Source organism: Chrysochloris asiatica, unplaced genomic scaffold (assembly GCF_000296735.1).
Source record: "Chrysochloris asiatica unplaced genomic scaffold, ChrAsi1.0 scaffold00130, whole genome shotgun sequence".
Taxonomy (NCBI): domain Eukaryota; kingdom Metazoa; phylum Chordata; class Mammalia; order Afrosoricida; family Chrysochloridae; genus Chrysochloris; species Chrysochloris asiatica.
The window spans coordinates 1,330,681-1,344,781 of NW_006408648.1; the positions used below are offsets into that span (position 1 = coordinate 1,330,681).

At 39.2% G+C, this 14,101-nt stretch overlaps 1 protein-coding gene and 1 pseudogene across 1 annotated transcript in view; one reads left to right on the plus strand and one right to left on the minus strand.

The window, feature by feature from the left end:
- Window positions 1-14,101, plus strand: part of PARP14 (poly (ADP-ribose) polymerase family, member 14) — an 84,693-nt gene that overhangs the window by 65,141 nt on the left and 5,451 nt on the right. Inside the window, exons 13-15 of the mRNA XM_006869424.1 lie at window positions 6,692-6,898; window positions 6,994-7,593; window positions 9,314-9,447. Coding sequence (XP_006869486.1) covers window positions 6,692-6,898; window positions 6,994-7,593; window positions 9,314-9,447 — 941 coding nt within the window. The remainder of the gene's footprint in view (window positions 1-6,691; window positions 6,899-6,993; window positions 7,594-9,313; window positions 9,448-14,101) is intronic.
- On the minus strand, window positions 1,879-2,425 carry LOC102823492 (annotated as a pseudogene).

The window sequence follows — 14,101 nt, forward strand, 5'->3', positions numbered from 1 at the left end:
CACTGAGATGCTAACTTCAAGGTCTACTTTAAACCCACCAGCCACTCCAGCCACTCCGAGGGAGAAAGATGAGGCTCCCGGCTCCCGTAAAGATTTATAGTCTCAGAAACACTCTGGGGGCATTTCTACATGATCCTGTAGATTTGCTATGAGTAGAAATGGACTCAACGACAGTGGGTTTGGTTTTGGTTGATTACCTAGGTAGTTGTTTACACAGCTTAAGAAAGAGCTTATATATAGAGCATGCTGAATACAGAAAAGGAGCAGTCAGGGTGACAATCTTGAAGCCTGCTGCTGCTGTTGCTGGTAGGTGCCATTGAGTCAATTTCTGCTCACAACAGAATGAAACACTGCCTGGCCCTTCCGCGTCCTCATAATCGTTGTCATGTTTAAGCCCGTTGCTGCTGCCATTGTATCAATCCATCTTGTTGGAGGTCTACTTTTTCATTGATCCTCCACTTTTCCAAGCATGATGTCCTTTTCCAGGTGCTGGGCCCTCCTAACAACAAGTACAAAGTATGAGTGACAAAGTCTGCCATCCTTGTGTCTAAGGAGCATTCTGACTATACTTTTTCCAAGACAGATTTGTTTATTCTTCTGGAAGTCCAGGATACTTTCAATATGCTTTACCAGCACCATAATTCAAATGCATCTATTCTTCTACAGTCTTCTTTATTCATTATCCAACTTTCACATGCATACGAGGCGATTGGAAATACCATGGTTTGGGTCAGGAGCACCTTAATTCTCAAAATGGCATCTTTGCTCTTTAACACTATAAAAAGGTCTTATGCAGCAGATTGGCCTAATGCAACATATCATTTGATTTCTTAACTGCTGCACCATGAACCTTGATTGTGGATCCAAGCAAAATCTTTTGCAATCCCTACTAAAGTCTTTGATCTTCATCAGTAAATATTTTAAATCCTCTTTGCTTCCAGCAAGCAGGGGTGTATGATTTGCATATCACAATTTATTAATGGGTCTTCCTCCAATCCTAATGCCACGTTTTTCTTCATATAATCCAGTTTATCAATTATTTCTCAGCATGCAGATTGAATTAGTATGGTGAAAGTAAACAACTCTGGAACACACTTTTTCTGATTTTAAACCATTCAGTGACCCCTGGTGTAGCACTGCAAGTTTATGTGCTGGATTGCAAGGTCGGTTTGAGTCACAAGGTCCGTGGTTCAGGCTCAACAGCCACCCCCTGGAAACCCTATAAAGGGTTGCTATGAGTCAGAACCAATTCAACAGTACTTAACAACAACAACAAGTGGCCCCTGTACTGTTATTTTTTTTTTCATTTAAAGCTACTCTTTATTGATTTTTAACAAACTCCATGAAGTATTTTATCCTTAGTTCCATATTAGGAATTAGGACTGTTGTTGTTGTGTGCCGTGGAGTCGGTCCCGACCCATAGCAACCCTGTACAGAGGCTGTTAATCTTTACAGGAGCAGAAAGCTTCATCTTTCTCCCGCAGAACAGCTGGTAGTTTCGAACTGCTGACCTTGCGGTTCACAGCTCAATTTGTAACCACTACACTACCAGAGCTCCTTAGGACTAGCCTTTAATAATTGGAAGATAGAATTCGTATGATTAAAGGAAAAAATGAATCTGAACCCCTTCATATAGCTAGATGTAGCAAGAAACAGTACTTGGGCACAAAGTAGATAAATTTGAATTTTTTTTTAAAGTAGGTTTCTGGGGAGGAAAGATGAGGTAGAGGTAGAGGAAGGAAGTCATTGGCACATTAAGCAAATGTTAGGGGCCATTATCAGAATGGATTCATTATTTCAAAGCAACTAACAAATGATGACGTTTCAGTTACAATGTTTACTGACCAGGAAATTTCCATGGCACCTAAACTTGTCATTTTAGAAAAAGGCAAATATCGATGAACAGAACAGTGCAGAAAGGTAAATGCCAGCTAGCGTAAGAATGGTGCATATAGATGGCCTTAATTCTGGAGTCCTGGAAGCTGGTAGGTGTTCATCCATCGCACGGCCATCACAACCGGCCAGAAATGTCTGAGGAAAGCAGTGCAGCCAACCATGCCAGCATTTACACAGGGAACACTTCTTGGGCAGTGGTGTCATGGGGCACAGGCCCACAGTTCTCGTTGCGAATATCATGCTTGCAGTTCCATCCATAGAAGTGAGGAGGGTAAGCACAGAAGGACCCAAGCATGCAGATTCCCCCAATTAGATAGCAGGTCTTGTTTAGCCGTTTACTGTCCTGGATGCCCACGAACGACACAAATTGCAAAGGTTGATGACGAATTGCAGGCTCCTCCGGGGACCAAATGTCATCTGCTGGTGCAGTTTCATGGTAGACCAAACCAACAACTAATCCCAGCTCTAGTGCTTTGGAAAAGGCCATGATGAAAATCATACTGGAAGAGAAGTACTCCATCTTCCTGCAGTCTATAGCCCTTTCTTTAACAATTCAAGTAGAAAAACGTTAGCATGGCTTTTTAATTGACATGGTAACTGCCCAAACACTCAAAGGCAAACATACATTTCCTGAAGTGAAAATGGGAATGTAGAAAAGAAATAAATATCCCAAATAAGAAATATAGTTTCCCCAGTTGTCCGAATGTCCAAGGAAACTCGATGCTAGTATCTCAACTCCAACAAATGCTTTGACCTTGATCCCAGGACTGGGCCTTCTGGGGGAACAAACACCCCCCTGAGGTGATGGGGAAGTCTCTCAGATTGGCCGGGGTGGGGTAGGCTGGAGGCCGAGACCCATTACAAAGCCCAGACCTTTCAGGCGCATACAGGTTCCTCATGAGCACAATTAAATATTCTGGAATACCTATTTTTCACAGTGTTACCCATAGTTTGCTATAATCCACACAGTAGAATGCCTTTGCATAGTCAATAATGCATAAGTAAACATCTTTCTGGTATTCTCTGCTTTTAGCCAAGATCCATCTAATGTCAGCAGTGATATCTCTCATTTCACACTCTCTTCTGAATTTACCTTGAATTTCTGGAAGCTCCCGGTCTTTGAATTATCTTCTGCAGAATTTTATTTGCATGTGATGTTCAGAATATTAGATGATTTCTTCATTCTGTTGGGTCACCTTTCTCTGGGATGGCCACAAATATGGATTTCTTATTATAGGTTCGTCAGGTAGCTGTCTTCCAAATTTCTTGGTATAAATGAGTGAGGGCCTCCAACACTGCATCAGTTTGCTGAAACATTTTGATTTGTATTCTGTCAATTCCTAGAATCTTACTTCTCACCAATGCTTTCAATGATGTTTGAACATCTTTCTTCAATATTATCAGTTCTTGATCATACTGTACCTTTTGAAACGATAGAACATTCACCAATTCTTTTTGTACAGTGATTTGGGAAATTCCTTCCATCTTCTTTTGATGTTTCCTGCATCGTTTAATATCTTGTCATTTGTTGTTGTTGTTAGGTGTCATCACGTTGGTACCAATTCATAGTGACCCTATGAACAACAGAACAAAATACTGCCCAATCCTGGGCCAATGTCACAACTATTGCTACATTTGAGCCCATTGATCCTGCCACTGTACTAATCTATTTAGTCCTAGATTCCTTTAGTATAACAATCCAGGGATTGATTTTTTTTCTTCAGTTCTTTCAACTTTGGAAATGCTGAGCATGTCCTTTCCTTTTGGTTTTCTAACTCCAGGTCTTTGTACATTTCATTATAATGCTTGCCTTTGTCTTCTTGATTTGTACTTCCCTTTGAACTTTTCTGGTCAGCTCTTTTACGTCATCATTTTTTCAATTATTTTAGCTTCTCTCCATTCATTGGCAAACTTCAGTCTTTTCTGACATCGATTTTGGTCTTTTTTGTCTTTTTAATGACCTTTTGCTTTCTTTCTGTATGATGGTCTTAATGTCATCCAACAGCTTCTCTGGTTTTCAGTCATTAATATCTCATGCATCAAATCTGTTCTTCAGATGATCTCTAAGTTCAGGTGGGATATGCTCAATGTCATATTTTGTCTCTCCTGGAATTATTTTCAACTTCAGCCTGAACTTGCATATAAGCAATTGATGGACTCTTCCACAGTTGGTCCCTGGTCTTGTTTTGGCTGATGATATTGAGCTTCTCCATCATCTCTTTCCATAGATGTAGTCAGTTTAATCGCTGTGCATTCCATCTGGTGAGGTCCACATGTATAGCCAACATTTATCATGTTGAAAAATGTATTTGCAATGAATAACTCATTGGTCTTGAAAAATTGTATTATTCAGTGTCCAACATTATTTCTGTCACCAAGACCATATTTTCCAAATACTGATCCTTCCTTCCTCTTTGTTTCCAACTTTCACATTTGAATCACCAGTAATTATCAATGCATCTTTATTGCATGTTTGATCAATTTCAGACTAAAGAAGTTGGTATAATTCTTCAATTTCATCATCACTGGCTTTAGTAGTTGAGGGATAAATTTGAATAGCAGTAGTATTAACTGGTCTTCCTTATAAAAGTGTATGGATATTATCCTATCCCAGATAGCACTGGACTCCAAGGTATATCTTGAAATGCTCTTTTTGATATTGAATGAGATACCATACCTTTTCAGTTTGTCACTTCCATCATAGTAAACCCTATGACTGTGTGATTCAAAAAGGCCACCAGTTCATTTCCCACTCTAATGTTTACAATATTGATCTATATGCATTACATTTCATTTTTAACAACTTCTAATTTTCCTAAATTCATACTTCATCCATTCCATGTTCTGATTCTTAATGGGTGTTTGCAGCTGTTTCTTCCCAATTTGAGTTTTGCCACTTTTACAGATGAAGGTCCCCCAAACTTTACTACATCTATGTCATTAGGGTCAACTCTACTTTGAGGGAGCAGTGCTTCCCCAGTCGTATTTTTGAGTGCCTTCCAACCTGAGGGGCTTATCTTCTGGTATCTTATCAGACAGTGTTTTGCTGCTATTCCTAAGGTTTCCAGCGGTTAACCATTCAGAAGTGGTCCATCTCCTTCTTCCTAGTCTGCCTTAGGCTGGAAGTTCCACTGAAACATGTCCACCATGAGTACCCCTGCTGGTATTTAAATACCAATGGTACAGCTTCCAACATCACAGCAACACAAAAGCTACCACTGTATGACAAACTGACAGACAGTTTTTAGGGAAGTCTGATAGATAACTAAAATCTCACAGGATATGGGAGGAAAGACTTAACCCAGAGGCTGTTGGATAACTTCTGTGCAAATAATTATAGATTATAATTTATAACGTAGAGCTTCTGGTCTCTTACAAAATTATTGTTGCTTCGTGCTGCCAAGTCAGTTCCAACTCATAGCAACCCTAGGCATAACAGAATGAAATACTCTCTGGTCCTACACCATCCTCACCATTGTTGTTATGTTTGAGCTCATTGTTGTTGCCACTGGGTCAATCCATTGCTTTGAGGGTTTTTCTTTTTTTCGCTGATCCCCTACAACACATAATGTCCTTTTCCAGGGACGGGTCCCTCTTAATATGCCCAAAGTAAGTGAGACAAAGTCTTGCTTTCCTTGCTTCCAAGTAGCATTCCAACTGTACTTCTTCCAAGGCAGATTTATTTGTTCTTCTGGCAAGCAATGAAACTGTTAATGTTCTTTGATAAAGCCATAATTCAAATGCATTAACTCTTGTCTACTCTTACTTACTCATTGTCCAGCTTTCACATGCATATGAGATGATTGAAAGTTTTATGAGTTGGGTCAAGTACACTTTAGTACTCAAAGTGACAACATAGCTCTTTAATGCTTTAAAGAGGTCTTTTGTAGCAGATTTTCCCAATGTAGTATGTTGTTTGATTTATTGACTTCTGCTTCTATGAGCATTGATTGTGGATCCAAGTAAAATGAAATCCTTGACAACTTCAGTCTTCTTCCTGTTTATCATGATGTTGTTTATTGGTCCAATTGTGAGGATTTTTTTCCTTTACATTGAGCTGTAGTCCATACTGAAGGCTATAATGATTAAATCTTCATTACCAAGGATTTCAAGTCCTCTTTCTTTCTGGCAACCAAGGTTGTGTTATCTACTTATTTCAAGTTGTTAATAAGCCTTCAAAATTAACTTAGTTTAAATCAGGGCCCCTAAGAATAAGGATACATGCATAAAATCAAATGATAACTGAGACAAAATACATTGTTTATCTTTTTAAAGAGAATGCTGTTACAACATACATTAATACCTTCTGATTTTTATGTTTTATTTTTTTTGTTTTTTAGTAGACTAGTGTGGCACTGTAGGATAAGCACTGGTTGGTGGTTCAAACCCAACCAGTGGCTCCTCAGAAACCCTAGAGAGGGCTGCTCTGAGTTGAAACCAACTCAATGGTGCTTAAAAATAACAAGTGAACTAAGAAGAAATACTGCTTGTACTCTGTACTAGGAAGGAGGACCTGGAACCAGTTAAGTGGAACAGATATGAATGTTAAACACCAGACAATTGGGTTTCAGGGCTCCTTGTTCATTCCTGGACTGTTACCCAAAACTCCCTATTACATCAAAAAGTGTTTTTGAGGTATTGCTAGAAAATCTGACAATGATGAAAGAGTTGGGTAATGGACATTTATTCTGTGAGAGTTGGAATCCCTCATTTACTCCTTAGCTTTTTCCAGCTAGGTTTTTTTTTTTTTTTTTTTTCTGGTTTTGCTTTGGGTCATTTCTTTTTTTTTCCCTAGGACGTGCCAATCAAGACCCAGATAAGGTTGCTAAAGCCATGATAGATGCCATTGAAGACTTTGTCCAGAAAGGATCAGTTCACTCTGTGAAGAAAGTTAAAGTTGTTATCTTTCTACCTCAAGTATTGGATGTGTTTTATACCAACATGAAAAAAAGAGAAGGGTCTCAGTCTTCTGCTAGCCCATCGATAATGTCTAAAATTGCATGTGAGTTGTTCATTTCTATGAAACCCATGTTAGTAATATTGGTGTTACATGTAAAATGCCTACTTTTCCTCTATTTTTTTTTTTTTTTTTTTTAGCATTTTTGGGTCTCTCACAGCAGCCTCCAAAAAAACAGACTCCTTTGGTTTTGGAAAAAAAAACTGTATCAGCAACTTTTCTGGTGTGTGGTGAAAATGAAAGAAATGTGGGAAACACTATCACTTGGCTACAGGATCTGATTAAAAAGGAACAGTTTACTTACAACAATGAAGATGAGAATATCAAAAACTTTGATGAAAAGGAATATCAGGAATTGAATAAGCTGCAGAAGAATTTAAATATTACCATTGCCCTGGATACTCGGAAGTCATTCATTGAAGTTAAGGGAATTAGCAGAGATGTTGTGAAAGCTACAAGTGCTATTGAGGAAATGATCAAGAGGGTTAGAGTGACCAAAGAACAGGCATCTCAGGCTGATTGTATCAGTGAATATATAGAATGGCAATATAGTGAAAACAACACTTTTTATTCTTTTGACAAAATAAGCAATATGCAACTGGAAAATGCAAAGAGAGCAAAACAAAAGACAGTTCAAGTCAAAATTCATGATCAGAACTGCACAGTGGATCTTCAGGCATGCACAGCTACCGATGCAAGAGGACGCAGTTTATCTATTCAGCGTCTTACAAAATCAGAAGGTGAGTTAAATTTCCATGCCCGTTGCCCATTACTTTACATCCACTTTTTGACTTTTTTGTACTACATCAAAATTTTACTCAAGTAGATGAAATTCAAGTAAGCCTAGGAGAATAAATTTTGAAACTTGGTCTCTGAGCTTAAGGAACTTGTATTATGGTTGTTTGATACCCAAGAGCCTAAGGATGACCGTTTTTATGGTAATGATAGCCAAGTCTTAAATTTGTCCCCATCTCTCTGGTTTACAAGCTTTCCAGAGTCAATTCTGCTGGAGAGGTAATAACTATTTCAGTTAGGAGCAAGAAAGGCGGTGGCCTTAAAAGAATAGTTTACCCATTGTCTTCTAGAAGAAAAAGGGAAGGATTAGAAACTCAAGAGGACACTCTCTGACTGATGACCCAGGAAATCACCTGTACCCTAAGCATAAGGCTCCGTGACACATACATGATTCTCTGAGTGGAAATCCTCCACAAGACAGGGATACCTGTCTTGTCTAAGCAGCCATTCTTGCCTTTGAAATCCATTGAAAACTAGTAAATTGGGTTTTGGTATACTCTATTAAACTCTTGTGACCTCAGTAAGAATTAATTGTTCAGATGCTGAGCAGTCCTGGGAAATAACAATCTAATATCCTGCTTATCAGAAGAGGGAACGGAGCTGCTACCATAACCTCTCAGGCACCCAACTCTTAAGGACACTATGAAGAACAATGAACAAATAGATTGTAGCCGCGAGTTTTGGCAGAAATTCATGGAATTGTACGAAGAACAATAAAACCCAAAAACCTACTGCCTTCAAGTCAATTCCTACTCCTAGTGACCCCCATAGGAAAGAGTATAGCTGCCCATTTGCGTTGTAAACCTTTATGGGAGCAGACAGCCTCATCCTTCTCCCACGGAGAGGCTGCTGGCTTTAACTGACCTTGTGATTAGCAGCACAATGTGTAACTCCCAGCGCTGCCAAGGTTCCTTAAAGAGAACAATTGTTGTTCAGTGCTATGAGTAAGCCACCCTGTACGGGTGTTCCGGTACCAAGAGTCGGTTCTGGTTCTGACTCATAACCACTCTGTATGGGGTTTCCAAAGAGCAGCTGGTGGGTTTGAAATTCCAACCTTGCACAATAACGACTATTTAAAACATTGTAGGGAAATAATTTGTTATATGATTAAGTTATGATAATTAGAGAACAAACAGAATATGCAGCCGTTCTCAAATCTTAGTATGATCAAAACTTGTTAGGATGCAGAAATTTAGGCTTCTTTCTCCAGAGATTCTGATTCACTAGATCTGTGGGCCTGGTTTTTTTAAGCAAACATTATTTTTGGCTCTGCCATGATTTGTCTGTTGTCTGTAATTTGGAAAACGTTCTCCTAGAAAGGTAAGGAACTTCTTCAACAAATAGAATTAGGACATTGTAACTCAAGAACACAAGAATCCCTGTTGGCATAGTGTGGGTTATGGGCTACTAGCCGAAAGGTCAGCAGTTCAAATCTACCAGCTGCGCCACAAGAGAAAGATGAGGCTTTCTGCTTTCTTAGAGATTTATAGCCTTGGAAAACCTTATCCAGGGTTACTATGAGTTAGAACCAACTCGACAGCATACTGCTGCCACTACCAAAGCAAGAACACAAATGATACTCACTTTTTCAAAGCATACCAGAAATGTGAAGTATGTAGCTGAGCCTTCCAGATTTGAAGGAATCCTCACATGTCTGTTTTGCAGTTGAGGTCCCTATGAACTGGAGTGATATGAAGCAGCAGTCTTCCTGTGTGGTGGAACTAAAGCCTTCTCATGCAGAATACATCCTGGTGGCAAACAAGTTCAATCAGACCTGTTCAACCTTCAAAATACAGAAGGTAAGTCTTCTGCTGAAATGGAGTCTCTTAAGTGTGGAGTTCTGGTGGGACACTATTAGATAAATACTGGACTGGTAACCGCACGCTCAGTGGTTCAAACCTACCAGTTGCTCTTTGGAAACCCTACACAGGGTTGCTATGTGATGAAACCAGCTCGACACCCCTAACCACAGCAATGGCGAAACTAAGTGATATGATGGTCCTGTACAAATAACATTTCCATTCACTTTCTATCACTTTTTTATCTAGAATTATAATTTTTAAATGATAATTAGATTTTAGATTCTACTTGTTTGTTGTTGTTGTTATGTGCCGTGGAGTCGGTTCTGACTCATAGCGACCCTGTACAAGGTTTCCGAGGCTGTAAATCTTTACAGGAGCAGAAAGCCTCATCTTTCTCCTGTGGAACAGCTGGTAGTTTCGAACTGCTGACCTTGCGGTTCACAGCCCAATTCGTAACCACTCCTTTTAGATTCTACTTATATCACTGTAAATTACTTGCATTAATATTCTTTTTTGAATTATATTTTGTTGTTGTTGAAAATATACACAGCAAAACAAACCCATCAAACCAGTTCTGTATATACATTCTTGATTTAATTACTAGTTCTATATACGCAACACTCATGGAAGCAGTAGTTAAGATATCAAATGACATATTGCCTTAGGCAAATCTGCTGCAAAAGACCTCTTTAAAGTGTTCAAAAGCAAAGAGATCAGTTTGAGGACTAAGGTGTGCCTGACCCAAGCGATTGTATTTTCAATAGCTTCATATATATGTGAAAGTTTGGACAATGAATAAGGAAGACTGTAGAAGAATCGATACATTTGAGTTATGGTGTTTGAGAAGAGTATGAAAAGTACCATGGGACAAACCAGAAGAGCAAACCATTTTCTCTTGAAAGAAGTGCAACCAGAGTGCTCCTTAGAAGCTAGAATAGCAAGACTTCATCTCCCATACTTCACACATGTTATTAGAAGGGATCAATGCCTGGAGAAGGATATCATGCTTGGTAAAGTGGAGGTTCAGTGAAAAAGATAAAGACCTCCAATAAGATAGGTTGACACAGTGGCAAAAACAATGGACTTAAATGTAGCAATAGTTGTGAGGATGGCATGAACCGGCCAGTGTTACTTTTGTTGTGAATAGGTCACCTATGAGTTGAAACTGACTCAAAGAAACTAACAACAATTCTGTGACATCGATTATATTCTGTGAGTTGTACAACCATTCTTACCCTCTTTTTTTGAGTTGTTCTTCCCCCATTAAATAAACTCACTACCTTCTTAGGTTCCTATCTAATCTTTCAAGTTACTATTGTCACTTGAACCCCATGTAGATCATTCCTAAAAGAGTATAATGTTCAAGACAGATCTTTTTTTAAACAAAACTATTATTTCATTGTAAGAAGACTTCAGGGGATATTTTGGTTTAAATTTTAAAGATGATCTCAGGGCAATAATTTCAGGGGTTCATCCAGAGCCCATTGCTCCAGAAAGCCTGAGTCCAGGAAATTTTGAAATTCTGCTCTTGCTCTCTCCCCCCCTTTTTTTTTAATTTGAAAAAAAAAAACAAAAGAAAAAACACTACAGAATTTATTAAGGAGCTCTGGTAGTGTAGTGGTTATGAATCGGGCTGCGAACCGGAAGGTCAACAGTTTGAAACTACCAGCTGCTCCGCGGGAGAAAGATGAGGTGATCTGCTCCCATAAAGATTTAGAGCCTCGGAAACCCTATTCAGGGTCACTATGGGTCAAAACCGACTCTACAGCACTTAACAACAACAACAACACAGAATTTATTGATATTGTGTGAAGTGCTTTTCTTATTAAAACAAATAGACAACAAAGTTGTCTATGATTGCTGACATTCAACACTCTTGGAATTGTGTCAAGAAGAATAAACAAGCAAATTCTCTGTGTACCAAACTCCCATATGGATCCCTGGCTCGAATGGATTTCTCAGATTTTGAAACTCTCGATAACTAATCAGCATCACAGTATTCTGGTATGAGTTAAAAATAAAACAATATATGAATGCCCTTTGCTGTGGTGGTAATGTTATTTTTTAATACTGCAACTCAGAACTTTAGTTTTTCTTCAGTTTTTTCAGCTTGAGAAATGTCGAGGATGTTTTCTTTTTCTAACTTCAATTCCAGGCACATTTCATTATAATACTTTACTTTGTCTTCTTGAGCCGCCCTTAGGAATCTTCTCTCTATTTCTTTTACTTTTTCATTTCTTCTATTCACTTTAGCTATTCTAAGTTCAAGAGCAAGTTTCACAGTCTCTTCTGATATCCATTTTGGTATTATGAAATGTGCAAAGACAGAGTCAGATCTATATCAGTGTCTCTTCCAAAGGAAGGTGATCCAGTAGATTTAAGCATGATGTATTTCTCCAGGAACTGATCCCTCCTGATAACATGTCCAAAGAATAAAAGACAAAGTCTTGCCATCCTTGCTTCTAAGGAACATTCTTGTTCTTCCCCTTTTTGATCAGTATTCTTTTATAGAATCTTTGGTATATGTTCAATAATGGCAGTCAGCCACCATTCAGCTCTTCTGGTCTCATGGTAAAGGAGGCAATTCTTTATGGATGCAATTAACCGAACACTTCAGATCATATACTTCTCCTATTCATTTTTTTAAGGTTTTTAATGTGGATTGAGTGAAAGTCCATAGAGCAGATCATCAGTTTTACATTCAACAAATCATACACCTTGTTTCATTACATTGATTATAATCCCCTCCATGTACCATCAGTTAACAGTATTTCTCTGTACTCACTTTAGTTCTTTAAAACAACAACAACAACACTCAGGCATGTATAATAATTTACACTCCCAAAGGGCATATTCTGAAAGTCAGCCTCCTGGCCACCAGCTCTTACTCCCTCTCTTCCCATGAATCTAGAGTCCTCAGCTGCTCCCCCTCTCTATGAACCCATCTCTGGTATTGCTGCTTCTCTGGATAAGGTCCCTCATTCTGCTTGTTCTCTTCTCCCTTAGTGGTCCTAGGGTCCTCTGTTTCTGGACTTAAGATTAACCATTCCTCTGTTTTTGTTACAAAACTTCTACCTTTACAATTATGACAGTAGCAATTTGTGATGATAACAATTATTCACTATCGAATCATACGAATCTTATCCCCATCTCTTTTCACCGGATCCATCTAGACAAGATGAAAACTATTCAGTGGGGACTCTATCTTCCCCTGTACACTCTTAAACTAAATTCCCTCTTGAAACTTTGTAAGCCAGTCATTTTGTGCCTCTATCACCCCCTCATTTTAGGTAGCCAATGTCTAAGTTGCCCATCCCTATCTACCCTGTGTACAGAGGGGATATGAAGATTCCTTCCCTCTCTGTTGGTATTTAGAGTTACTACTTCCATGAGTACAGGTCAGGTTTATCAAATTGTAGCTATTTACCCTTATTTCCTTTATCAAAAAAAAGAATTTTTTTTTAAAATCTTCTTCTAGTCGAGTGCTGATTATCAAACCATCAAGGCTAGGTCAAATGGGTATTGTCTGCAAGTTTGAGTGTTCTTGTGTATCTCCCCTCACTTCATATCAGGTGGATGCTTCACTCTCAGCTCTAGCCCTCTGTGGCTATGTCCTTGTCCATGGGCTCAGGTGTCCCTAGGTCTCACCACACGTTGGACCAACCAGCCCTTCCTCTTTTCTCTCTCATTTCCAGGTCAACGGGAGTCAATTGTCTGTGGTTGAACTCAGCCCATTTCTTCATTGCTGCTTTGCATCTTCTTCCACTCATCAGTAAACCAATGTGGTCACCAGAAAGCTTAGATGCTTGTTTGTGTGTTCCCTTTGAGTTTCAGTCTTAGAGTGGAGTTTGTCCTGAAGATCCTTGATTGCTTGTTTTGATGGCTTCCTGGCGAACAGTTTGTTTATTCTTGTAGTAGCCTGTCATGCTGACATTTTTGTTTTGGCTTTTTCCTGATGATCTTTCTTTGAAGATGCATCTTCTGTTGCTCTAGCTGTTCCAGGCTAGTCTGCTTGTCCTTTCTAGTGGGAATGTCTCATCTCATAAGGTTCTGGATGGGACTCAGGATTCCACCTAAGGTCCTATACTCTGAAAGGCTCTGCAAGAGGTCTATTTCACTAGGCAAGTTCTAAGATCTCTTTTAGGTATTCCAATTAGTTAGGCTGAAGACGGGCTTGCAAGTGTTCTGTAATCATGTTTCCCAACATTCCTTTCTATCCCACTCAAGTGTCTATATTATAATAGTAGGCAAGGGAAACCAATAATCATAAGACAGTCATGCACCTTGGTATTATTTCCCCTTTTCAAACTATGCCTAGATCCCCGTATCACAGAGCCCTGTTGTTCCAAGGTTGAGCATGCATCACTATTTACCTCTGTCCCACTTAGGCCATGCAAACCTGTCTCAGTGTTCCCCTATCTATCTTGTTCTTCCACCTCCTCCCCCTTCGTGTATTGCCTTCCCCAACACCCAACTAACCCCCCACCCCAACCCCACCATTATGTTACCTTATATTCCATTAACTCTTCCCTCCATTTAAGACAGTCTATTTTATCCTGTAATCTACCTGACCTTCTCACCCCCTGGATCTCTGTTCCTCTGTGTTTACCTTCTATCACATTGTAATTGTTTTGATCATAGACTGACCTCC